This window comes from Haemaphysalis longicornis, unplaced genomic scaffold (genome assembly GCF_048455015.1).
Source record: "Haemaphysalis longicornis isolate Haplotype H1 unplaced genomic scaffold, Haemaphysalis longicornis Haplotype H1 scaffold_8, whole genome shotgun sequence".
Lineage (NCBI taxonomy): Eukaryota > Metazoa > Arthropoda > Arachnida > Ixodida > Ixodidae > Haemaphysalis > Haemaphysalis longicornis.
In genome coordinates this window covers 158,765,086-158,791,451 of record NW_027526445.1, presented here as the reverse complement: position 1 = coordinate 158,791,451, position 26,366 = coordinate 158,765,086, and the positions used below count along the sequence as shown (strand labels likewise).

Here is a 26,366-nt window from a genome sequence, read left to right as displayed (position 1 = left end):
GCGCCCTCTCCCCCACTCCTCCTCTCCCGCATCACGCTACCCTCCTCGTTCTCAACAACAGGTCCGCACCCCTCCCCCTACATTATAAAAAAAATAATACTTACCGGCGCCTGGTTTCGATCTCACAACCCTGCGGGCGGAACGCAAGGTACATGGCGCTCTACCCACTGCACCACAAAGCCGACACAGAATGGAAGGCTACGAACGCGCCTTATATCCTTGACTCATTCAAACTACGTCAAGAAGCTGCTGATACAACGCATTCACTACCTGTGGGCGGAACGCGAGGTACATGGTGCTCTTCCCACTGCGCCACAAAACCGACACAGAATGAAAGGCTGCGAACGCGCCTTATATCCTTGACTCATTCAAACTAAGTCAAGAAGCTGCTGATACAACGCATTCACTACCACCAACTCCCCAAACACTAAACGTTAACGCAATACACCCACCCCCTATGCGACGAATTTCCTCAAGTCCCTTTTTTCTAGTCCCTGTTCGTTGCGCATGCGGTGTTCGCGCTTTGTGCTTTCCTCTGAAGGGTAGCTATGGTGGCTAGTGCTAGTGTCACTAAATAAAGGCTTTTTTAGTGGCTCCAGCTAACGCAAAGCGGCCGAATTCGCCTTTCGTCGTGAAGCTGGCAATCGCAAATCGGAGTCGAACTTGGCGAGAAGTCGGACAGCCCCCGATGCACGAGATTCTTCAGAACATTTTTTTGAAGTAGGTTCTGGGCAGATGTCACTAAAGAAACCGCCCGAAATTGCATCAAATCTGCGCGCCTGTGCGTGCTGGTGATGTCTGAAAAGCCTGAGGAGTGCAACAAAACCACGAGAGCGCAAATGAAAGCGAGTGTAATGAGGAAAGCAACAACAAACCTGTGCCCACAACCTCCGAAGGGATTGGCGCACTGGCACTAGTCCGGCGCTTCTTCGCAAAGGTGAAAGGTTGCACAATGTGGAGAAGCGCGGACTGTCTCAGGCAGCGAGGTTGGTCAAGGTTGTTCAAGCAGAAGAGACACATCTATTTGGTGCGAAAGTCACGCAGTTTCATCAACAAAGTGTTTGGATTGCTATGTGCTTTTATGACTTCCAATTCCTTAGCTTGCTTATATTGAAGTATCCGCTACTATATTGAACTGACAGGGGTTTTATTGCGAGTTCGATATAACTGGGTTGGACTGTATATACCGTATTTACTCGCGTAATCCTTGCACTATCCTTCTGGAAAAATCGGTGTGAAGTTAGGGGGTGCGATAATTACGCGAAAAAAATTTTTTCGAGTGGTAAAAATGAGCTTAAATAAAATTATGATAGGTATTATACATAAGCAAGACATTTCCAAAAACACAAGGTCGACATAGGCACGAAGCACAACTTTATTCGTTGCGACCAGCGGCCGGACTTCACGTTGCCGCGTTTGATATTGGGGCACCCAAGTGGGAACAGTCCTAGTCAGAGTCAGTGCTGGTCGTTGCTCCATTGTCACCTCCAGATTTCGCGTTGGATTAAAAGGCCTCGTCTCCATTCCATACCAAGTGTTTCGTCAGTCCAGGGCATTCGATGTGCCTGTCTTCTTCAAGCTCTTGACAACGATGGCTGTGGGGATCATTCCCCACGCTTCCCATATCCAGCTGCACAGCAGCTCCACCGATGGTCTCCTTATTTTGCCAGCCGGCTCAAAGTGTGCTGGCCATCCACTCTGCGTACAGCCTTTGCACGTTATCTTTGAACGGCTTGCTCAAAGACGCATTTAAAGGCAGGAGCATGGAAATTAGGCCACCTGGAATGCCAGCCAGCTCAGTGTGCAGCTCCTATAACTTCACACGTCTTGTTCGTTGCCTTCAGTTCCTCGTGCGACCGTCTCCAGTAGCGCACTCTGAACTCGTTGACGCCGAAGGGCCTGATTGCGGTGCGGCTGCCGTTCTCTATAGTGTATATGATGACTTTCAGCTTGAAAGCGGCTGTATAACTGGCGTACCACCCCATGGTGAAGCAGCACTGAAGCCAGCACAGAACAAAGCAATGAAAAACTTCTCGAAATGACGGAACGCAAGCAAGACAACTGATTAGAGTGGCTGCTGCTGTGTCAACAAAGGGACAACCAGGAGCTATGTGAACACCATCTAGTAGCGCGCACGCGAAACCAGCCCAAAGACAGTGTGAGTAACGTTTGAGAGATGGTGCTAGGCTGCCATGCACCTGGTGCGCCGGATACACTGCACTCTCCGTCGAATGGAGTGGTGGCAAGCGCGTGCATCATGTGGGTTTCGCGAGGAGACGACTTTTGCCGTTGCAATTTTGGGGGTGTGAGGATTATGCGAGGAAACAAAAAAATCCAAGTTTCGGCAGCTCACATTAGGGGTGCGAGCATTACGCAAGTGCGAGGATTACACGAGTAAATATGGTATGTAGCTGTTCTTGTTTTAATGGCAAGAAGAAACTCAAAGAGAGTGTGTGTAGAACTGGGGGTTCTCATTCACTTTACGCACTCTGAATAAGAAAATAAACACGAGGCAGACTTATTGCTCTTGAGCATAGGGAACTCGTGCCTTCTGGGATCACTGCTTGTTTGACAGCAGCCCGACTGCATCTTTTCCTCTTCTTCTGACCCAGAATGCTCTTTACGCCCCCTTGCTCCCCAACATTACCGTGGTGCTTGCTTTCCCCTCACCCCCAAGGGTTCATTGAGTGGAGGTGGGCGTCCTCAGTAGCGCTTCTCTCCCCTCCTTCTGCCACTCTCGTAGGAGTCGGGACCACCGAGCACCAATGCTGTGTTCTCTGGGCTGCACCTGCCCTTTGTGGGCTTCACCTACACCCTGGGCCTCACCTACCACACCAGGCTGAGCGGCGGCACTGGCGGCACTGGTGGCAACGGCGAGTCGGTCGTGGACGGTCTCTCCGCCACCGCCGCAGGCACCACCGACGGTGGTGCCAGTCACCTCGCCTGCCAGAAGAGGATCCGGGCCCTGGAGAGGGAGAACGCCGAGATGGGACAGCGACTGGCCAGTGAGTGAGGGGAGGGGGGGCGGTCTTTCCCCTTTTTGGAGTCGTGGAGAGGGAGGCACGTGTGGTTCCTGTGCTTGTGCTGTGAGGCCAGCTGCATGGAAAAAAATGGAAGGGGGGGCTTTAGTTGTTCTTTAGAAGTAAGTGATGAGAATATAACGAATGGTGCGTGAGTTTGTGACACATTGCTGTCACATTCTTGGAGGGGGATCCCGCTCCTCAAGGGGGAGGTCAGTGGCATGTCATTCTACTCGTCCGCCACTGTCGCAATCTTGATTCCACTTTACTTTAGCACGATAACTTGCCACCATCTCCTTAAAAATGCATGATTGAGATTGTGCTCATTACTCCTCACATGGGTAATGGGAGTAGACGGTCACTTGGGTCATCGCAGTGACACTGACATGTCGTGATGCATGATATACATGTGGGCAAGCAAAAGGCTGTTTTGTGGAAGACGTACACTCTAGTCTGTAGCACTGCCCCCCTTAGATGCCAGGAGCATTACTTGGGTATTTGTCAATGTCTGCGAATGCGTCCTGGATGAAATGCAGCATTCAAAGCACTCTTCTTGTACTGCTCTCCATTGGATTGAGAAGCAGGGTGACATGTACACCAAAAAGTCGTCATTCCTTCTCTGCAAAAAATCGCAGGGTAAATGCTTCTTTCATTGCCTAGCTGTGTTGCTGGGAAGGGTGGAAAGGATGGCCAGTCTTCCTTAGACAGGAGATATTTAGGGTCCCCCGTTCAAGGTGCACAATTTTCAGTGTGGTTGCACACGCAGCTTGTGTGTCGTACAGTTTGAGATGGTTATATATTTCTCGTTCAATTTTTTGTCAATGCGTGGCAGTGGACTTGGTAGCTGTAATTTGTGTTTGACACCTGAGGGAAAAACGATGTGCAAAAGTGCGAATATTAACCGCTCACGTTAGTTTCTATGTTACTTTGAGTGGTTTGCTTGTGAGAACCTAGTGTATACGCCGCAGTCCATGTGATATGCAATTCATATAAATCTTATTCTGTATTTCACGATGCTTGACCTTGTTGTTTCTAATTTCTTGTCTGTCGTACCAAGTCTTGCGGCGTTCTTCCTCTCTCTTTTTCTTCGAAGGTGATCTGAAGAGGGGCATGTCAAATTCAACTGGCGAGTCAATGCAGAGGACATCGTCCACAGACGGAGAAGTGCGAAGGCTTCAGGATGAAGTGAACACCTACAGGAAAAGGAATGCAGGTGTGTGAGTGTGCTTTAGCGTTGAATTTCTTTGCTGATAGAAATGAGTAGCTAAAGTATCAAACCTTTTCTTGCCTGTTCAAGGTCTTAGGTATCTTGTATCATTCTTACTTGAAAGAATACGGTTGTCAATGGTTCTTGCGCTTCTATATAATATAAATTGTTTGTACGGTACACTAGAACCTGACACTGTTACAAGAGACTCTAGGTTATAAGAGACATTTGAAAATAGTTTGGTTGGTTTTCCAGTGTTCACCATCTCAGCAACAGTGCATACAAGAGGCCTTGGTTACAAGAGATGGTCTGTTACTAAGGGCAACTTAATGTCCCTAGAGTAAATTCTTCAATATTTAGAAGAGACACGATGAAAGGGGGACCTTATATGAAGGACCTTGTGGAAAACTGCCCTGAAGATGAAGCTTGGGTATGCATCCAAGAGACCGCAGAGGCTCCAGAAACTTTTGAGGAGTTTGTGTCTGCAGATGTGGGCCTTGTGTGTTCGAGGAGCTTACAGATCGTGTGATCCTCGCGCAAGTAAATGGTGCCCTAGATGATGAACTAGAGGAGGAGAATGATGACGGGGGTGTGGTAGGACAGAAAGTGTGGGCAGTTTACCTTTCAAAGTGTTTTACCTACAAAAGTTGGGAAGGAAGCTAATACAAACTGCGGTCTCTAAAACTACTATGAATGACTTTCTTATTAAGGGGGGACGTGGCTTTCAAAATCAACTTTTTTATTTCTTTGTGGATTTTGATGAAAATTGGCACAGCAACTGGAAATGCTTCTGTGATAACACTATAAAAATTTCAAAGTAATATTTTGAAAACTTTTTTTATGTATGAAATATTCTTTCTGTTCCGCTTGTACCGAGCTTGAGTGGCTTATAAAACACGATAGAAAACTTGTTCGAAGTGCTTTGCATTCCCAAATGAATGGACGAGGTCGTGACAGTTTTAGAATTTTTTTTTTACAACACAATGTTTTTTAGTTATCATTTTTTTAGAGGTTAATGTGCAACAGGCATGTCAACTGTGAACGATTATTTGAATAAAAAAATCACAAAAAACAAATCTGGAAAACCAAAAGTGTCACGACCTGAACAGTTCATCAAGGAATGTAATGCAAGAAACGGAATCAAAATAGACCCAGCAGTCATGAAGAAATTTCTGGTACAAGCGACACAGGTGGCAAAAAAAAACGTTTTGAGAAAACGGCTTCCGAAGTTGCAACATAGGTTTCACATATCAGAAGTCGTCACGGTTGTAGCCTTTCATGTCCTTTTGAACATGGGGCTTCTGGAAGGCCTTGCCTTGAAATTGGAGTGCCTTTTACAGCCTTTCTCTTTGCAGAAAACATCATTTTCAGCTCCTCCGTGAAGAGTACATACCCCCCTTTGCAAACCAAACGGAGGGGAGATGGGTTTCAATGGGCTTTCAATGCAAAGTATGGTTAGTTGGTTGGCTGTATCGCACTGAACAGCCTCCTTTTGCAGTGTTGTCACCATGGCAACAAGTTAAGCATTTTTTTTACTTAAATTTGAACATTTTTGGCTTTTTTTTATGTTTTATCTTGCCTGGCACAGCAACTTAGTACTAATGTGCAGGTGTTCATTGCCAAAAGTTTGCATACCACAAGGATGAAAATGAGCTACTTTGAAGCTTGGTAGAGTATTCTGCATAACTCCCAACTTCAATGCAAGAGCATATTTTTTTACTACTTTTGACATTCAAGGCATCCAATATTTCTCGCAGCACAGCCAGTATGCCCTGAGCAATGGTATCAATAATTTCCCTAAAAAAAATCACTGTTAAATGCTGCCACAGTAACGTACATTTTTAACGCAGAGAGCGTATTTTTATTCCTATACTACTAACTCAAACCAGTTTGCATGAAAATTACAAGTGCACGGGAAACGTTGCGCAAGAAAGGCGATATGGCTCGCGCGCATCGCAGCGCACGCTTACCGCGACATATCGAACTTTGATTATACCTGATATGGCTGGTCAGGTCGCTTTTAAGATTAAATCTAACGTCGCAGGCATTAATTACAACTACTGGCGTTCAATCGTTACCGGTTGCCCAGTCATGTGATGCTCCAATGCGCGTCGGCTATGCCGTGCGCGCCGCAGCGTTTGACGCGTCGACTGTTTCTTTCCCAAGGCTAGCGAGCCCACAATCAAATCACAGCAATAACTAAGCGTGTAAACATCGCAAACCCGACTAAAAGTTCACTTCACGAACCGCTATCGCAAGCGCGCACACCGCGTCACCCTCCGGGGTCTGGCGACGGTAGAGTCACGCGCACCACGAAGCGTTCGATGACCTCCTCCTTTCGAGCCACACAACTTCCCGTAATCTGGCTCGTTATCTCCGGCATTCCCACCGCGATAACGTCCGTGTTGAATGCCATAGATTGAACAGAAACTCGGCCGAGCGAAGCGGCGAAAATGAACTCAATCCACTCGCTACGCAGCTCAGGCGGCCGCCATTTTGCGTTGCGCCCGCAACATCCAATCACGAGGGTCGTCGTTCTGCGCCCCGACCGGGGACCAATAGCGCTTCAGCATCTATTTCTAGCTTCGTTTGTGCGTCGTTTCTTTTCTGCCGTTTGTGCGTTTGTGAATGAACGAAGATAAAAGAGACGAGCAGAACCGGAAAGACGATCGCTCGGCCGATCTAACCATATCAAAATGGCCGCGCCCGGTAGCACCGTTGCGGAGATAGAGCGCTCCGAAAATTGCCGTTTTTTCGCCCTTTTGCGCTGATAGTTTGTCACCGCGCCTGACAAAAGTATTTTTTTATGCCACTTTGCGACGCTTTTCAGCGTAAAAACTTTGCAGACGCACAGAATAGGAAACATAGAAGCCGAATATGTGGGTTTCAAAAAAACGATGTTTTCGTCATTTTTCCGAAGTTGAAAGCCGCGTCCCCCCTTAATACACTTTGATGTTGATTTATAACAGAGTGGTCATGTTCGACTTCGCACTGCTTTTAGAATTTTTGGTTACAAGAGACCTTGGTTACAAGGGGCATGTTTTCCGGGTCCCTTGAGTGTCTTTTGTAACGAGGTTTTACTGTATCAGTTAATGTTTATTGTTGCTCCTCCGCCCAGGCAATATTATTTCTTTTGGACTGAAGGACAATTAGAAATGGTGCTGGCTTTGTCGAAAGGGTACCAATGATCCTCAGATTGCCAAGGCAAAGTGTTCTACAAGTTGACACGTATTTTTTCCGTTTAGCGATCATTTTGGGGTCCTGACATGGTGCCTTTCGAATTCAACCACATTCTTCTTGTGAATTGCTGGCCATTCAGGATAGTTTTTGTCTCTGGCTTCCCATACAGTGCTTCGACACTGCCCGGGAATTTATTCACTGTATTTATGGAGAATTCACAGTAGAACTCCATTGGAACGTTTTCGGTTCATACAGGTTCCCGGTTACTACACTCTCAATTGTGAACACTAAAAATTCCCCATAGTACGTTTCTTACAGGATAGTACATTTTCCTGGATTGTACGTTTCTCCCTCGCATTTATTTTTTAAACTTATCAACGAGGTTCTACTGTATTTATCTATCACTTTTTTGTTTTCCTGTGGAAAGTAGCAGTATTTCAGAGTAAGTTTCTTTTGTGCGTGTGGTAAAACTACCAGAGAACAATCCATGCAGTCTGGCATAATCATATCACTAGATTACTGAATCAATAAGACTGGATTCATTCACTGTGTTGGAATGTGAGGTGTTTGCAAGCTTTCTGTTCAGTTTCCTTTTCTTTTGTCGTTGCTTCAGTCACATGCGCACGCTTCCGTTCTCGCGTATGCAGAGCTGGAGGTGGAGTTGCAGCAGCAGCAGCAGCAGCAGAGGCCCCTGTCCAACTCCCATGGAGGCTACCCTGGGGGGGATGCCAAGCTCAAAGAGCTGGACAAGGCGCTGCGGCTGGCACGAGTGGAGAAGGAGGACGTCCAGCGGGTGGGCGATACCTCTCTCTCTTTGCTCCCTCGAGGTTCCTCGATTCGCTTTATTGATTGATTGATTGATTGTAGGGTTTAACACGCTGACGCAACGCAGGCGATGAGGCACGCCGTAGTTACAGTGTACAAGAAGAGGGAGGTGTGTTGTTCGGGGCCAATTAGGGGTTCCCTTTTGCGATGAAAATTTCTGCTGAGGAACTCCTGTTGTAAGCAGTGCCACTGGCGGCCGCTGCTTGCCACTTGGTTTTAGAAGCTTTGTTTGTTAATCTAATCTTTATCTATCACCCTAAATGGTCTTCTTTCTTTGTTTCACGATATAAAGTTTCATAAAACCCGTCAAATAACCTTTTAGTTTGATTTAAAACTTATAGGTGGTGCTGGCTGCAACATGAGTTCTCTGGGGAATGCCTGCTCTCGATACAATTTTTTCATCGCAAAAGGGACCCTCGCTGTCCATTGGTTTTTACCCCGCACGACGCACCTTACCTTCTAGTACACTGTACCGTAGTGGAGGGCTCCGGATTAATTTTGACCACCTGGGGATCTTTAACGCTCGCCGAAATCTCAAATACATGGGCATTCACGCTTTTCTCCTCTATCAGAAAAGTGGCCACCGCAGCTGAGAAACAAACCCGTATCTTTGTGCTCAGAGCACAACACCATAGCCACTGAGTCTAATCGTTTTAGAGCACCGGTCGGAATAGCTAGATGCCTGTTTGACAAGCGCGTGTTGCTCTTCGGGGACGTGCTGTTATCATTCGCCTATTCAAAGCAGAGTTAGTATTTCAATGGCACACATATGGGTCGTTTTTCATTAAGGGGGGACGCGGGTCTTAGAATGGTCCAAAATCGCGAAAAAACGCATTTTGGGAAAAACACATTTTTTAAAGGACTGAGGCTTGGGCATGTTGGTTCATGACTAAAAGGAGGGGAACAGCGCAATGTCTGTCGAATTTGCGCTGTTCCCCTCCTTTTAGACATTTTTGAAGTCTTTATACCTTCAAGACCTACTCCAAAAGTTTCACCGCTGAATTTGATTGGGAATAATCTCAAAAATGACTTTGAAAACGCAGCGGGAGCCGCAAAACGCCGAAAACCGGGCTAAAAAAGCTTGAACTTAGCGCGCGCGCCACACTCGAAGCAGACTGCCGGCGGCGGCCATCTTGGGCTTGTTTTGTAGCTGATTTCTTTGTGCGTATTTTGCGCCATCTCAAAATGGCGTGGCGTGAGGAGAACGAGCGTTACCGCCAATTTACCGAAGGTCGTTTTGGAGCCGCTGATTGGCAGGAGCACGCGCGCTCGAGTCGAGCCCCCCGTTCCGCGTCTCTGATTGGCCAGCGCCGTTGAGCCGCCATTTTTTTTCGTTTTGTTTTTGCAGGCGCGCGTTCGCCGCCGCCGTATTTTCAATTCGGGTTCGTTTTCTCTGCCGTTAGTGACTGCGATTCTGTCACAACGTCTTTATGTCTCGTGCCGCAATGCCTGGAGACCTTTACCTCAAGGAACTACGCGCTGCAAGCCTACGAAAACACGATGGAAGACGCCGTAGACGGCGGTGCCGAGATCACCTGTCACGTACGAACCTGGTCCGAGAAGCGCCGCGTGGAAACGTCCAGATTTAGTTAGCTGTTGTGCTTTGGTTTTTTTATTTGTGAAAAACAGTCTGCAGCACAATATGTTTGTGCTTTTCTTTAGTTTGCATCGACGTTGAAGGAACTGCAAAGTAGGAACTACCGTAGGTGAAGTTCAGCAAAAAGTGCAGTTTTCCAGCGGTGTTTACAAAAGTTTTTCATTACTTGCATATAGCCTTGCTGGTTATGTTTGTGGTACGGTCGCATACTTGGTTCTTTTTTTTTTTTTTTAGGAACAGAGTGACACGGCACTTTTTATATTGGGCCATGCTGTAGCAAGAGTTAGAAACTAAAGATGCATTTTTCTCTCTTATTTTGCAACGTCATGCTCTGCCTTACTGAGTGTTTCACTATCAGGCTTTTGACCTAGGATGATAAGACTGGTATAATTTAATTTGCAATAAATAGATCTAGCAGGTGATGCTGTTTGTATCTCTCTGGTATCCATCGCTAAATTGAAGTCCACCTGCAGCTCTACAGTTTATTTTGTGAGGTCATGCTCTTCCTTGCGGGGTGTTTTCTTATCTTACTCTTGAGCCAGGAGAACAAGACTGGTATAATTTCATTTGTATTGAATTGGTCTAGCAGCTGATGCTATTTGTATCACTGAAGCATTGATCACCGAAGTGCATTTCACCTACAGCCTTGCTGTAGGTTTGAGATGCATTCCAGGACAATCTCTAATTCTAGGTGGCTGCGGTGCTTTAGTCTCATTGGTAGCACAAAAATAACAGCAGCACATAGTATTTGTGCTTTTCTGTATTCTCTAAAGACACTGACAGAAAAAGTGAATGAAGATATACAGTCCCTGAAGTGTAACAGTAGAAAATTTAATTTTCCTTCGCAATTTGTACGGTATCCGTGTGAATTTACGTCAATCTCTCCAGAATTATTTTTGTGTTAGTCATATACTTGGTATGCTTTTCTTCGTGAAGAATAGAGCTACAAAATGATGCTATTTATATTGTTATAGCTATGCTGTAGCAAAAGTTACTGTGATCTGTAACTTCAAATACATTTTTCTCAGTTTCTTTTTTTGCAAGACCAAGCTCTACCTTACGGGGTTTTTTGTAGTGTTGCTCTTAGGCTAGGATGACAAGACTGGTACCATTGTATTCGTATTGAATTGATCTTGGGGGTGATGCTATTTTTATTGCTCTGTCATTGTTTACCTATTTGCAAAAATGAATAAAAATGAGGCAATTTTATACGAATTGTTGATATCAAATGTTCACCTCTTTCATGCTTTGCAAAAGTCTTCGAAATGAATAAAAATAGCATAGCCCCCCAGAGTAGACCTTTGGCATTATGTCCGTATAAATCATCAATGAGTTTGCTAAAGCGAAATTGCTCTAAACCCTCGTAAGAAATTCCTCAATAAATAAATTTCAAAGTGTTGTATTTCTTGACCAAATGAAGCTATGTTAAAACCAATTACACATTTGAAATCAGTGTAACAAACTGCTTAAGTCTGCCAATTTCCATCTAGCTGGCACTAATAGTAAAAAAAATTGTGTAAAGACCCACCTCCCCCCTTAAAGCATGCGCTGTAGGAAAAGCTTATCCGCAACATGCACTAGTGCAATAATGACGCATGCGTTCATTATCACACAATTTGACGTTGATAATTGCAGGTATAATTCTAGGCGTGTTTTGAAATTTGGGCTTTAGCCTCCCTGTTTTAAAATAGAAGGAGCAAAAGTGAGTGTTTGCTTGGGTGCAATAGCTGCCTTGGTGATTCTCGCACGGTGAGGAAGCGGTTTTGCGTCTTACAATGTAGCTAGCACTGAAAGTTGCGGGGTTGGTGCATAATTTTGGTGCATTGTTTTGTTTAGGTTGACAGGAAAAAAGAAAGAAAATTCAATGTGCAGTTAGGCCTCGCTAAAACAAAATGGGTTATAATTAACTACGTAATGAATATAACAAAGTAATCACAGTATCTCTTTGTTATATTTAACACTTGTTAGAGGCAGTGGTCATAAGAAAGGGACCCTGGCTACATCCTCATTTTCGTTATGATGAAGGTTGTACTGTAGGGGAAACTAGACCCAAGCATCATACTTTTGTCTATTGCTGTCTCCATCTGTTTCGCAGATACGTGCTGAACCCTCAGTAGTTCCAATTTATATCCATTGATTCTTGCATTCATGTACCTGAATAAACAATGCCTAGACTGACAAAACATGCTGATTAGTGTTTCTGAAGGTTCTTTTAAATAATGCCTTATGCCTTATGTTTATTGGTAATGCCTTATGCATTTCCAGAAATTTGGACATGCTGCACTCATAAAGAGACTTGAAGTAACTTTGAGCCCTCTCGTATTAAGATTTATTTCTTGTGAAAGCCAAACTAAGTGAAATGATCACATCTGCTGCACACATATGCTCCTTCAGTGCTATGCTAAAGTGGCGTTTTCTCCTGCAAGTTCCAAACAAGGAAAACTGTCACATGTTTCAAATGGTTGGAGCCAAACCATTCTGTTCTCACTAGCACTCCCCTCCCACCCGTTGTTATTTCCGTGCTTCCAGATGGCCTGAACGAATGAGAAGGAAGAATCTCTTTCTGTTTCTTTCCTGCCCAGGACCTGAGCGATGCCCAGGAGCGGCTGAAGCAGCAGAGCAAGGAGCTGAAGGACGCCATAGCACAGAAGAAGCTTGCCATGGACGAGTACACGGAAGTCAGCGACAAGTACGCACTCTCACCTTCTGGCTTGCCCACCTGGGGCTTCAGTGTTGGCTGGATATGAATCAGTTAGCGACCTCTGATAACACACTGAGCTGGCCATGGCCGTGAAGGGACACTGCTCTTTAACTCTTTCGGGACCGCCGGAAAAAGTGATGAAAAAGGGAGGTCTCGGTACAAATTTTTTATTACATAAAGCAAAGGCACCATCCTGCCTTAGCATATACCAAAATGCAGCTAATTATATGTTCTTTGACATAGAATACCAAGTTTTACTTCAACACTGACGTCAGAACAATGAAAAAATCTGAAAGTAAGAACTTCGTAAAAAAACTAAAGAAAAAGATAGAAAAAAGTGCAAATATAAAAACATTAAAAAAGAATAAAATTATTTCAGGATATACAAAATCCAACACAATGCTTTGTTTCTTTATCGTGAAAGTTTGATGCGGCTAGGCGTAACTGGTTTTTTGTTTCGTGTGTGATCTCTTTGGCACTAAGGCCTTGGCTACGTCGTCGCCCAGGTACACGCCTGGTTCTCGTCTCGGCGAAAACTTGATCTGTTTCTGCGCTGGTGGCAGGAGATCACCACCATAGGTAGTTAACACCCTAGCGAACAAATATAAACCAGCCAGAACATATTTCGAACGCACAAACCTACTCCAGAGCCAATTGAAACTGAAACCAACACCCACCTTTGAGCGCGATTTGATGGTCCAGGCTGATCGACACCCGAAACCTCACTCGAGCTGAAATCCAATCTCTAAAGCCGCATTCCGACTCTTCACTGCCACTCTCATCATTAAAATCAATAGTAGAAGGCGAAGATATGCGAGACGAGGCGGATTTCTTATCGCGCTCGCGCGAGTATGACGCCATGTTTGTTTACATTCGAAACCACTGCCCGTCAGAATAAAATATCTGATGCGTTGCCGCCTGGCGATAAAAAAAGAAACTTCACAGAACAGAAAACTCCAGTTTTCAAACTATCTCCTAGATGTCGCTAGGTGTTCCATCGAGCGAAAATTTGTATTCTGCAGGCTCGCGAAACCATCGATCATATGTGATCGATGGCCTATGGAGCGGTCCCGAAAGAGTTAAAAAACTTTTGTAATTTTTAATTAAACTCTATAAAACTTGTCAGTCTTGCTGCTTTTGTTTCACTGATTTCAAATATGCCGTTATTTTTTCAGTTGGTCAATTAGTCCCCAAGGTAATGAGAGATGATTAGCCATTTTTGGAAGAACAATAGAGAAAACAGTGTTGGTCATAAAACTGTAATCTTTGTGTTTTTCAATACTGTGAACCGTGGTGAACGCAATAAGAAAGCGCTTTTTTTATGTAATGCCTGGAACTAATTTTGCAGCATATTAAACTTTGGTGTTTGAAATGAGCGTTCGAAATGGGTCCTGGCCACTGGTGCTGCCAAAGTTTAATGAGTAACCTTGCAGCCAAAGTAACCTTGAATGCTTCGAAGTAACCCTGCAGTTTCTCTCTTTTTTTGTCTCCTGCAGGCTGTCCGAGCTGCGGACACAAAAGCAGAAGCTGTCCCGGCAAGTGCGGGACAAAGAAGAGGAGCTGGAGAGCGCCATGCACAAGATCGACAGCCTCCGACAAGACCTCAGGAAGGCGGACAAGCTGCGCAGAGAGGCAAGGGCTCGCGTCTCCTCCTCCTTTGCCTGTTTTGCATATTTTGCACTTTGTCTTGTGGGGCTGTGGTGTGCATTGTTGTGCTGTTTGTTCATCAAGGTTGTCAAGCTTACACCAATTTTGGTTTCACTCACACCTTAAGCAATTTACTATGGGGAACGCGTACGAGTACACTTTCACAAGAAGACGGCGCACTAACAACTGATTTCTTCTGAACAAGACCAAAACACATAAATAGCACAACGTAGGATGAAACAACGAATTCCAGAGAAATGGGGAAGGGAAGTCAAAAGGGTGAGATGTAAAGATAGAAGATTTATAAAGATATAAAAATTTATAAAGATATATAGAGATAAGATATATAAGGAGATTTTCTAAATGCTTTGACGTCCTTGGGGACACCCTACCCTAGAAAGGTAGCCGACTCTGGTGTTCACTATGATCTTTTTTTTTTTTTTTCAAGTGCTGGACACCCTGAATTTGGTACAAAACAATAAAATATGGTCTGGTGGTACTGTGCTAGCATACGCTGTCAACAGTCGCTACTAAATCTTGAGCAAGGTTCGTGCCTTGCTTCTGTGGTTTTTGATTTATACAGTTAAACCTCATTATAACGAAATTGAAGGGGCGCCGCGATTTGCTCGTTATAGCCAATATTTCGTTATAGCCATCGCCGACATTTACTGCAAATATTATGCATTGTAGAGACCTACAACAAAAAGCAGGTGAAATAGCATCTTGCTGCACGGCGATAGTCAGTAAAATAAACACATTCCGGAGGTAAAAAGGAAAAGTCACGAACCTACTTTATTGCAGTTCAAAACTCGTATTTCAAACAGACTTGACTACGAAGAAGTCCGTAAATGGACATTGATGCACCTTCCTGATGCGAGCGATGACTCCCTCAGCTGCGGCCGCTACGTTCACCTTCGCCGCCCTTGTGCGCGCCGAAGTAGCGACGCAGCACTTCCACCACATCTAGTGCCTCCGACGCCGTCCATAGCGCTTCTTTTCAAGCCATATGCAACAGCGCTGACGATGGACTCGGTTGCTCAGGATGGTGGACAGCGTACTCGTCCACACGTCAGTGTCTTGCCACCTTACCACAGAGTGCACCTTACCTTCCTTCGCGCCCGATGCGACGGCTTTTATCATAGCCGTCTTCTGTTCAAGCGTGATAGTCTTTCGCTTTCGCTTCCCGCCTCTCGCACTCGCGTTGTTGGAATCACACCGGCAGTGCGATAAAAGACAAGGCTGAAGACTGCCAAAACCCATGCACACGCAACTACGCCATACTACGCAGCGACGTCGGCGATACGAACAGGGGAGGGGAGGGATATGGGGGGGGGACGCGCGCCGTGAGCATTGGGGTTGTTCTCGGGCTCACCGCGGATAGTCCGCGGATTCCCCGAAGCCATAGGGATACGTGGGAAAATCGAACGTCGGACTGCTTCTCGGGGAATCCGCGGTGAGTCCGACACTGTAAATCGAAGGGCCTGCCGTGCGCAGCGAGAGGAGGGTGGGGGCTTCGCGGGCGCAGCGTCCGCATGGCGCGCCAGCCAGCTTCGCACGGGTGGCGGGAGTTTTGAACTGCTAATACAGTTGCCGCGTCACGCACTGTCTCAAATCCGCGTTGCGCACTGTTGTAAAATTAGCTCAAAATTTGATTGTTCGTTATATTCCGTAACGGGGAAATTTTACCTCGTTAAAACAAGGTTTTAAATACATTGGTTTCTATGGTGACTTTCAAAGGGAATTGCGATTTGCTCGTTATATTCATTATTTCGTTATAGCCCGTCTCGTTATAACGAGGTTTAACTGTACATGCAAACCTAACACACATGCTAACTGGCAGTTTGGGTGCTTGTGGCTGGATAAAAAGGAAAAAGAGAAAATACGAGAGGGAACTTTTAAAAACCCGCTTGTGAGGGGGATGAAATGCATGGCAGTGTTTTGCGACTCAGCGCCTCGTGTGATGTTGCGTAACGTTTTTAAACCTACTTCATTGATGCCGGCGAATTCTTACATTCGGCTTTTGCTTGGGCTTTTGCTTACATTGAGTTGTACTCAAAGACTCTGTGGTGATTTGCTGCGCTCTCCAACCTGATGTACAGAGCACAGATGGCCAACTTGTTGCTGGTATACTGGTAGCTACAGGATGAAGATTATCGACTTGCAGCACTTGCATGTCTACAAAGTATCTCTCTGCCCCCAAACATGAGCAACTTAGTGGTGGGCCTCTAAAGGGCATGTTTGGCCCACGTTCCAGCTGTACAATTTCTTCTCGATCAGCAGAACGATCGCTTATCACCAGAGTGCTCAATCAAAGCTTGAGCGTGATAAACAGATGTAGTCAGAATGAAAATTGTTGACAAGTCACCAGGTAGGTTCTAAAAAAAAAAAAAAGTTGCATTTTCTAGTCACTCCATTTCATAGGGGCAATTTCCCATACAAGCCGGGTCAACTGGTAATCTTGTAAACCATCAGGAGGGGAGGGGGGGGGGAGAGGTTACAAGAAGAAGTTGTGTCAGATCACAAAAAGAATGAGCATGAATGCCATATAATAACAAGGTCCACTGGCCAGCAGTAGATGCTTTTCAATGTTTATAACAGTGCTACCACGGATGGGAAACAGTTAGTGAGGAAACAGAGAGGTCCCAAACACTAGTGAGTAATCTGTAAAACGACGAACTCTATGTGCAGTTGGAGGCCCGTGCGGAGGAGATGCAGGCGGAGGCCCTGAAAGAGCGGCGGCTACGGGAACGCAGCGATGAATACGTGCACCACCTCGAAGGGGAGCTGGAGAAGTCTCAGGTCGGGCGGCCGCCCGCTCACGACGTCTCGCAGGAGGTGGCCAGGTGGGTCACTGCTGGCACTCTGGGACTACCTTTTGCATCTTGTAGTCCCTCTTTGCGTCCTCAGGTGTAGATCCATTCACTAGGCCCTGGAGCACCAGAAAGCATTGGTGCATTTTCTAGACTGTGTGTGGATAGACTAGGACTAGACAGCACTTGTGTGCGTCTCTTCTTTGTCCAATGTCAGTTTGTGCACTGTGTAGCAGTTTAGATAGACCTCGTTATGTAACAGAGCAGGCTTGTCGTGGATGAATGAATATAAGGCAGTGTCTAATCTTTAGGGACGTTAACATCCCGTATCGGAGAACATACTCGAGGCGGAGGCTTCGTAGCTGAAGTTAGAAGGAAGAAATGGACTTGGGTGGAGCATGTCAGGCGGATAACTGACATCCAGCGGACCGTCGGGGGGTCAGAGTCGCTACCGAGAGGTGAGACAAGGAGGGCTGTTGTCTCGATAGAAGGACGAAATCAGAAAATGGTTGAAAGAACTTTGGAAGGCCTTTGTCCTGCACGGGACACAAATGAAATTGCAGTAGGACCTCATTACAAGAGACACTCAAGGGACCCGGGAAAACGTGTCTCTTGTAACCGAGGTCTCTTGTTTGCGAAGTTGCTAACATGGCGATCTTTTGGAAACCAATGAAACTGTTTTCATTCAAATGTCTCTTATAACCAATCGTCTCTTGTAACAGTGACTCTTGTGATAAGGTTTTACTGTATTATTAATGTTATCATTATTGTTTATCTTTCACTTTTTGCAATGTTGGAGGATAACTGCGTCCTCGTGAACTGGATCGCTGACCCTTGCGTTGGAACGTCCCCTCTTTTGATTCCCCTGCCAGGTTGAAGAACGAGCTGGAGAACCAGGAGATGAAGTTCCGTGAGCTGGAGATTCAGCTGCAGACGCGACACGCCACCGAGCTCGGCACCATGCGTGACCAGTTTCGGGAAGCAGACGGGGCCAGGGATGCCCTGCTCAAGGAGGCAAGTTCTCTGCGTTCATCCCTCAACACTGTGTGAACACAGTGTGGGATCCTCTATGTGAGCTGCCATGAGGAACATAGCACTTCGCGTGAAGGTGTAATGACCTGTAGTGTCTGACCGAAGTGTTTCGCCCGTTATTGCTGACCTGTCAGTTTTTACAGCACAGCTGTCTTGCTCTAGGTTCTGGCCAAATTGCGTGCATCTATCAGTTCGCATCGACAAAGAATTGCATGCGCTGTCTTCAGAACTATAGTTCATACCACAAGCTAGGTGCAGCTCTGTGGAGGCGACATTGTTGTCAACAGTCCACCCACTGAGGGTGCCTAACTCGCCGTGAAGGAAGCGACAAAAGGCGCCGGGGCCTTGCGGTTCCACCTGCCAAGAGGGGAGACAGAAATGCCCTCACAAGGCCCCCTTCACGGTGATTTGGGCATGCTCAGTGGGCGGACTGGTGACAACAATGTCGCCTTCACAGTGCTGCACCTAGCTTGTGGTATGAACTATAGTGTGCAGTGCTCTGCAGCTCTCAATGTAATGTACTATCCTGGAAAGAAGTTATACTGAAGTTGGCCGTTACGACTATACTCTCTCTTTACATCGAGTTTTATATGCTTGTCATAATTACGTGTATTAGTCAGAATATAGATCGACCCCGTTACCTTGCAGCCAAGAAATTGGGAATAAGAAATTAGGTACAGATTATTGTTTTATTGAAGCTATGAGCACTTGTTTTGTCTAAGGTTTCTCATTAGAGCTGTCTGAAATCTTGTTGTATAACATCCTCTGTCTCGCCCACAAAGCTTATCATGTTCAGGGCAGTCCAGGGAATTGCTTATGGAGCCCTTCACCACTATGGGACACAGATGTGCGGACCGTCGTGAGAACCAGTTTGTGCAGGCAGCCAGCCAGCGTCTTGAAGTTGTCGCCGGGCAACCATTTGTAGAGACGTCGTACAATGCTGGCGGAAAAAAGTGGCCACCTTGTCCGGCCACGAAACAAGGTCTTCCGAATGTTGCATATTGAGAGCTGCCCCTTCAGCTTACGCCAGTAGCGGGCACCGTTATCGGTGACACTAAACTGGTGCTAGTTGGACATGTAGCCATTGGCTTGGGCATACTATAAGACGCTTCTTTTAAATGCAATGGTGAGCTGGCGCTATGTTGCCAGTTACCCTGCCACAGCTACCAGTCAACCAGCTACCCTGTTGCTGGTCCAAAAAAAGAAAAAAAAAAAGAGGCTACTGGCACTGACTTGGCTTGGCTGCACCAATGACTCGTCCTATGCTGCCAATTTTGCCAGACATAGTAGTTTATTTGCCAAAATCCACAAAGAAAAAGCATATTAGGTGCTGGAACCACAGAAGTCGACTATTAACAGTCAGTCAAAACAATTTCTGCCCAAAAATTAGTCTGTCATAGCCGATAGTCTGCTATAGCCGAGTGCGTTATGTGTGAAGTAGACTCCACTTAAAATGCATGGGGACCAAACAAACCAGCAGAAGTTGTCTGTTGTTACCAGAAGTCCATTGATGCTGGACCCACTGTATGGAGTGTAGACTGTATTATGGCAGGACCATGTTGTCGCGATACATCTGAAATTTGTATGGATATTTTACAAGCAACGGTGTCATTTCTTTTTTTTTTCTTTTTTTGTGCAGGTGATGCTACTAAAAGAGAAGAGTGAAAAGTCTCGTGCGGAAACGTAAGCTTTTCCTTCTAGTTGAGCGAGCGTTTTGTTTTGTACCTTTGTTTACTATTAGGATTGATGTGAAAGTTTTGACAACATATTTAGGCATTTGTGCTGAGGGTGTAGTGTGCTTGTATTGGTTTCCCCCCTTAACTAAGCCTGAGTGTGCCTGATAAGCTGTTGCCACCCGCGATGTGACCTCTCCTCCCCCCGCAGTGCCATGGAGAGCCAGGAGACGCTGGCGGAGATAAAGAAAGCGCACGAGCGCGAGAAGGCCATGCTCCGCGAGGAAGTCCACAAGCTCACCGAGGAGAGGGAGAGGGTGAGTGGTGGCACGAGAAGTCATTTGGGGAGGAGGGGCTTCATTAAAAGACCTCAATTGTTTAGGGGACACCTAAGTGTGCTTGCATGCATCTCGGACTCTCATTTCTGGCTGCAGTGCAGAGTTCAGGTCACGTAATAATTTATGTTACCATTCAGAGGTAGTGTTAGAGCTTGTACTATGTGGAAACGTGAGAAGAGGAGGACAAAAATGGGGCGCTCGCCCTTCATTCTGTTTTGTTTCATAGTGCGATGCTGTTTCTGTCTTTGGTTTTCCCCTTGACCGACTTTGTGGTTAATATATTTTTTTTTTTTGCTGGTTGTTTATGTGTAATTTGTACTGGTTGAATCTACTACTGGTTCATCTTCACAGCACAAAAATAACTGAACAAATGGGACACTTGTCCAGTGTTTTCCTTCTTGTTGTCCTATTATTTTTGCACTGTGAAGATGAATCTGTACCAACTAGCCCAGTTTTCTGCGCTGCTTTAGTTCTACTACTGGTGGTTCGCAAAACGCTACCTTGCACACTAGCGGTTCTGCCATCACAGCTGATGTACCGAGTCGAATGGGAGAAAAATGTGACGAAAGTGGCGCTTTCATAAACGTAATTTTTTTTGTGTGTGTGTGCTCCTGTAGTTTTTTTCGTGTACTTCTGGAGGAACTGCAATAATTTTCACTCTGCACACACTTTGAAAGGGTATTTGTGTGATGAAAAATTAAAACTCTCACAACGGTGCATGTTGTGCAGATAAATATGAACGGGGATTATCATTCGGCATTAAAGAGAGCATGCTTCTGTCCCCTTGGTGGGTGCACAGCTTGCAGAGACGGTGCGGAGGCAACTGGAAGACCGTCGTTGCGTGGAGGAAGAGATTGGCCAGCTGAGGGAGAAGAAGGAGGCAGTCGCCCAGTGGGAGGCACAGATCAGTGAGATCATCCAGTGGTGAGTGAGTGAGGCCACGCTTGTGCCCTCTTCTCTTATTCTACAAGCCTGTCCGACCCATTGCTTTGCTAGTGCTTGAGCCAGAGAGGTCAGATGAGTGCGTTTGTCTTTGCCTGGTAACAGAGTAGCCTGTATTCTAAACTCCCCAATTCAGTCCCCAAACTCCCCTTTTCAGTGGACAGTTTTTTAGAACTTTTGGGCCACTACCCCAAATCTGCGATTGTGGACATCTGTGGTGACATGTTTGTTCAGAAACATGGGATTTGTATAGGCTCTGGTATCGCACCTCTGTTGACAAACATTTTTCTGGCAAAATTTGACCGCATGTTACGGGCCTGTTTAGATGACAATCATGTGGTCAAGGTTTTTAGATATGTGGGCCATTTTTTAGAGCTGGTGCCAGCCTGTCCCATCGTTTTCTTCTGTGTCCTGTGTCTACCGCTGGTTTTTCATCCATTCAAACATGTACCAACTAACCCAGTCCAACGCCTTGGTATCCCAATTCACTTACCACTCGCTCCCTTCTTCCCCGAACAGGGTGAGCGACGAGAAGGATGCCCGTGGCTACCTGCAGGCGCTGGCCACTAAGATGACCGAAGAACTGGACTACCTCCGGATGAGCGGTCTTCCCACGCCCACTGCGGTACGCGGCTGCTGCTGTTCTCCCTGCCCTCTCCTCTCTTCTCCCGAGTCACGTTTCACCTCACGGCATAGTTTGGGTGCATTACTTACAGAGCTGTTCGTTTTGCTATGTAGATACACGTGTTCGTCCGATTAACAGCAAATTCTGAGCTGAAATTAATTTCAAGTTAGCAGTAACACATCGTTTTGTCCCACCTGTGCTTTGTGACATCCTATCACTGTGCTTTTTTGCTAGTACGAAGGCTGTCTGTGCGCCTTTACCTGATAATTCAGTTCACTGCATTATCAGTTCATCTCCTTCGACTGAACACCCCGTGCTCGTGCTGCAAACTGCTGGCGCAAGAGGAGTCTTTTGACGAGTGTGTTTCGCCTGCGTTCTCGCGACGTGTGCAGGACAAGAACTGGCGCAACCGGCGGTCGCAGAAGCTGGAGAAGATGGAGCTGCTGACCCTGCAGTCGAACCTGCAGAGCGAGATCCAGGCCAAGCAGGCCGTCTGCGAGGAGCTCACCCGCGTGCGCGCTGAGCTGGTCGCCCAGCAGAAGTGAGCAGCTGTGCCCTGTCCCGTCTTGAGACGCGGTCCCTGCGACTTGTGGGCAGGCGGTCCCGCTCACCACTGGTGTAGTGGAGCACTGCTCAGGGAATAAGGGAAGAAACCAGAATGTGAAGGGTTGTGTATTGGCTATTTGGTGTGGAAACTGTCATTGCTGTCTCATACGTGCCAACTCTTCCGAATTTTCCGTAAAATATACGAATTTCGATCCGTCTTATGATTTTGCGAATCTTGCCCGAAGTTTTACGAGAAATATTTTGATTTTCGAAAAAAAAAAATGGGACCATCTATTAAACCAACACTGGTACCTGGTGCCTCCAAGAGAGGGCATACTCTTGTTATCACCGTCAGCAGCAACTGCGACTTCTGTTGTCTTCTCGGGGTGGGCTACGCATCCATATCCAGATCTCGCTACCACCTCGACAAGCCGGTTTATAGCACGTTGTTCGCGGGCCGGTTAGGACTAACGTGTTTGCGTCGTTTTTTTGTATGACTGCCGTGTCCGATGCAGTACGACCACAGTGCAATGGGGGGCTCGAAGCCACAACAGTACGACCAAGTGTTTTCGAAATCGTGCATGTCAGAATTTGCTCCTCCTGCCCAGTGGAGTTGTTGCTCCTTACTCTTCAAGACTAGCAGTTGTCACTTATGGCTGTGAAAATGTGAGAATGCTTGTCTCAGAAAGTTAATCCTTTTAAACTTAAAAAAGAAAAATTAAACTTGAAAAAAAAAAAAACTTTAAAAAGGCAGGCACAGGATGGGTGAATGGGTGATGCAAGCGGCAAGAGCGAGTTGCTTGGCTACATTTCGTGTCAACATCTCCTCTTTAGGGTCTACAATGGAGGTCACACGAATATCACGACCACTCTAATTACAGTGGCACCTGAGCCTCTGTGCGCACATCTAAGGTTCACGCTCCCCTTCTTCTTCTTCTTCCCGTGTGCAGGGAGCAGCGCAAAGTGCAGCAGGAGCTGGAGCATTTCCGAAAGGAATCTACCAAGAAGGACTCCCAAATCCGCGAACTCCAGCAGCGCTTGGATGCCGCTGGAGACGGATGTGAGCATGGTTTATTTCAGGGGCAGGGGACGATGAAGGGGAATGTTAGCCTGTCGAGGTCAGGGAGTGCGTGTATGTATGTGTGTGTGGGGGAGAGAGAGAGATCACTAATGTTGTTGTCATACTACCTCTGGGTGCGAAATAGCCAGCATGTTTTAGCTGTGTTTACAATACAACACCCCTGGAGGGTAGATTTTTGACAATAAAGCTGTTTAACCTGGTGGCTGGGCCGGTGAACGTGGGCAGGAAAGCCTCGCTGAACGATGACATCATTGCGTGTACCGACACCGCAGCTTTACCGTAGCTTTGCGTTGCCATGGTCAGACGGGACTTGTGGTCAGTTTTGATGGTGCAAAGAGAAGAATTAGAAAGTAACGCCAGAATGCTGAGTAGTGATAATGTTAATCAACTTCTTAATTAGCTTCCTGCACACACCGGACCACACAAGCTGAATGGTGGCCACCAAACGAGTCCAAAAATTTTGCACAACCGGTTGTCCCGCTGCGCCGTCCGCTACTCTTGGAGCTTCGCCACTAAGTGGAAGGGCACACTTACGTTGTACGTACTTTAATGACTGAGTGTTCACTGCTCTTTGGGGGGCTAACAACGACACCATGAAAAAAACTTGACCGAGTCTCCAATCATAACCACGCAGACAACTTGACGGAATCTTGAAGCGTAACCATGCAGGCAACATGGTGAACCAAGAATAAGCTTGGTGGGGTAGCCAGCTTCGCTGTTTGCCCAGTCTTCATGCTACTAGTGTCAAGCTGCCCCAATTTTTTTGTACCACGATCAGGCGCAGTTAATTTAGATGGGGCTGAAACTCGGGAGTGAGCAGTTTTTTTGTGAGGTTGGTTTGTGGCTTGGCACGAGAAGATTGCAAGCGGATGAGTAGGTGGAACAGTTAGGATTGCTACATGGAAAGAGGGAATTTGCCCACCTCGAAAGACGCTCTCCGCTCTTCAGCTATGTTCCTCGGTAGGCATGATCTGTGATGAGAGGAAGCTTGAGTTTGCGACTACTCGCTAATTACTCTAATTAGTGTGTGGTTAAGTGCACCCTCTCTAATTGCTCTCCCTGGCCCCCCCTCTTCCGGCGACAACAGTCCTGGAGCGGCCCTCTTCGCAGATGTCCTTTCTGGACCAGTTCCTGAAGGACACCTCGCGGCTGAACCACAGCGACAGCGGGGAATCGGCCGACCCGCTCACCAACGACACCGAGACCGAGCTGGACGGGGGCGGCCACGGCCACTCCCCCCCGCTGCCCCCCGTGGCCACCGCAGTCATCAGCAAGACCACCAGTGCCGAGGTGCGGTGCAGTGCAGACCTTTTGTTTCGATGAGCTGTTCTTTCGAAACAACGCATACAAACATCATTACATCTGGTCTACACACTTTTGTTGTAAAAAATGGACCACGTTTCTCACGTGAAGTTGTCTGTCCAACCAACGCCACCTGTGTAACATTGCCTACCGGATATACTCAGGTAATACCTGTAGGCGCCTACGTTACTTACATTGCCTGCCGCGTCAGCCACACATGGTCACACAGCCACTTTTCTGTTGCTCCCTCCTGCCCGTATGCTCTCGCCTTGGGCAGTCACCCACTTAACAGCGCCGCTTAGTAGGAGAAAAAAAAATTGATGAGGTTTGCAGTAGGGTAGAAAGTTGGGCAAGCTGGAAACCCTGTCATCTTCGACTATAGTGCTAAACAAATGCAACAAAGAGAGAAAAAAGAAAAAACGACGACAAGCACTTGTCTCATCTCCTTTGTTGTGTTTGCTTGGCACTTTAGTCGAAGCTGTCTTGGGCACCGAGGTTGTTCATGCTGAAGGTACAGGACTCGGCCTTACTTTCGTGTGAAAGTAAGGCAGTGTCATCAATAAAGTGGTTTTATAAATGTATTGACTTTTATGACGTGCGGTTCCGTAGCATGCTTATATCGAATTATGCCATACATCAAACTGATAGGCGTTTTTTTTGCTCATTCGACATAACTGGGTTTGACTGTAGTTAACTACGTACATCACTAACTGTTTTACTTGCCTTTTGCAAATTAGCGCAATTTCTTTTTATTGCAGGAGCAGCGGGGAATAAAAATTTCCTCCCCCATCAGTGATATTCGTTCCCAGATAGCCGTTCTTACACCAAAGGTAAGCTACCCCCCCTTGTTTTTTTCTTTTGATAAACAATTCGCCGCACACTTAACCGCATAAACAAAAAACCGCACACGGCAGTTGTAAAGAAATTCCCTGCCTACAGAAATGGGAATTCATTCCCACAGTCACTGGCTTTCTGTCGCAAATCTGGAAATTTTTTTTTTCCTTGTGTTGTTTAGCATTTGGGGAGCACAGGTTAACTCTAGTACCTTCTGCGGGTAAGTCTCGTTACAAAGGTTTTGTGATGTTAGTGGGGATTCACACATGACAGATTGGAATGCAAACGCGTTTGTTATTGTGGTGGGCTTGAGAACTTCTTCCTAGTGCCAACAACAAAATTTTAGGGCTGTTGAATGCTCTGTGGCTATAAAAAATTGAGTTGGCCAGAAGTCTATCGTTGCATCAGGGCCAACGGTTTTGTGCTAAAAAACCAGTGGTGCTCATTTCTCACTGAAGGGAAGGGAAGTGTGGTCATTATTTCATTCTGAAGTACTTTGGGGAAGAACTGCAGTGTAGTGGGCATAGTCTTTAATGTCTCTGCAAATAGTTGACCAAACCCTTGGGAAAAATGTGCAGTAACCATAGTCTTGTTAGAACCAATGTGATGGGTGCACTAAAGATCATTACCACAGTTTTAAGGTCGTTGCCACAGATCGTTGCTGCAACCTTGATTTTACAAATCAGCTTCTCGATTTAGTAGCTACAAATTTGCAATTCCCCAGCAGCAACCCACAAGGTTATTGTATTATTTTTATGTGGTAAAGGAGTTTCTGGTATAGTAACATCATGTTCCTGTACCGCTTTCCCAGATGCGATAACAGTCTTTGCAATTTAGCAGAATAATGTGGGACTAAAGCCCCTTGTGAGGTTGAATTTAAACTGCAACTGTGTGTTCTGCGATTTCACTTCACTTTGCCTTGCTCTCAGTTGCTGGTCACTCTTTCTCGCACTTCCTCGTCGCTTTGGCCTCTCCATTGTCTCTCTTGGTGTCCCTACTTGTTCAG

The 26,366-nt window shown here is 46.3% G+C and overlaps 1 protein-coding gene across 4 annotated transcripts in view; it reads left to right on the top strand.

The window, feature by feature from the left end:
- The window catches only part of Gek (serine/threonine-protein kinase gek), a 103,663-nt gene that overhangs the window by 51,724 nt on the left and 25,573 nt on the right, over positions 1–26,366 (top strand). For all 4 annotated transcript variants that reach the window (XM_077680667.1, XM_077680666.1, XM_077680665.1 and 1 more), the window contains exons 10-24: positions 2,744–3,005; positions 4,114–4,233; positions 8,055–8,200; positions 12,412–12,518; positions 14,027–14,162; positions 16,866–17,020; positions 17,860–18,001; positions 19,659–19,702; positions 19,904–20,009; positions 20,830–20,954; positions 21,492–21,597; positions 21,990–22,138; positions 23,094–23,203; positions 24,312–24,514; positions 25,285–25,356. In XM_077680667.1, the coding sequence (XP_077536793.1) occupies positions 2,744–3,005; positions 4,114–4,233; positions 8,055–8,200; positions 12,412–12,518; positions 14,027–14,162; positions 16,866–17,020; positions 17,860–18,001; positions 19,659–19,702; positions 19,904–20,009; positions 20,830–20,954; positions 21,492–21,597; positions 21,990–22,138; positions 23,094–23,203; positions 24,312–24,514; positions 25,285–25,356 (1,983 nt within the window). The remainder of the gene's footprint in view (positions 1–2,743; positions 3,006–4,113; positions 4,234–8,054; positions 8,201–12,411; positions 12,519–14,026; positions 14,163–16,865; positions 17,021–17,859; positions 18,002–19,658; positions 19,703–19,903; positions 20,010–20,829; positions 20,955–21,491; positions 21,598–21,989; positions 22,139–23,093; positions 23,204–24,311; positions 24,515–25,284; positions 25,357–26,366) is intronic.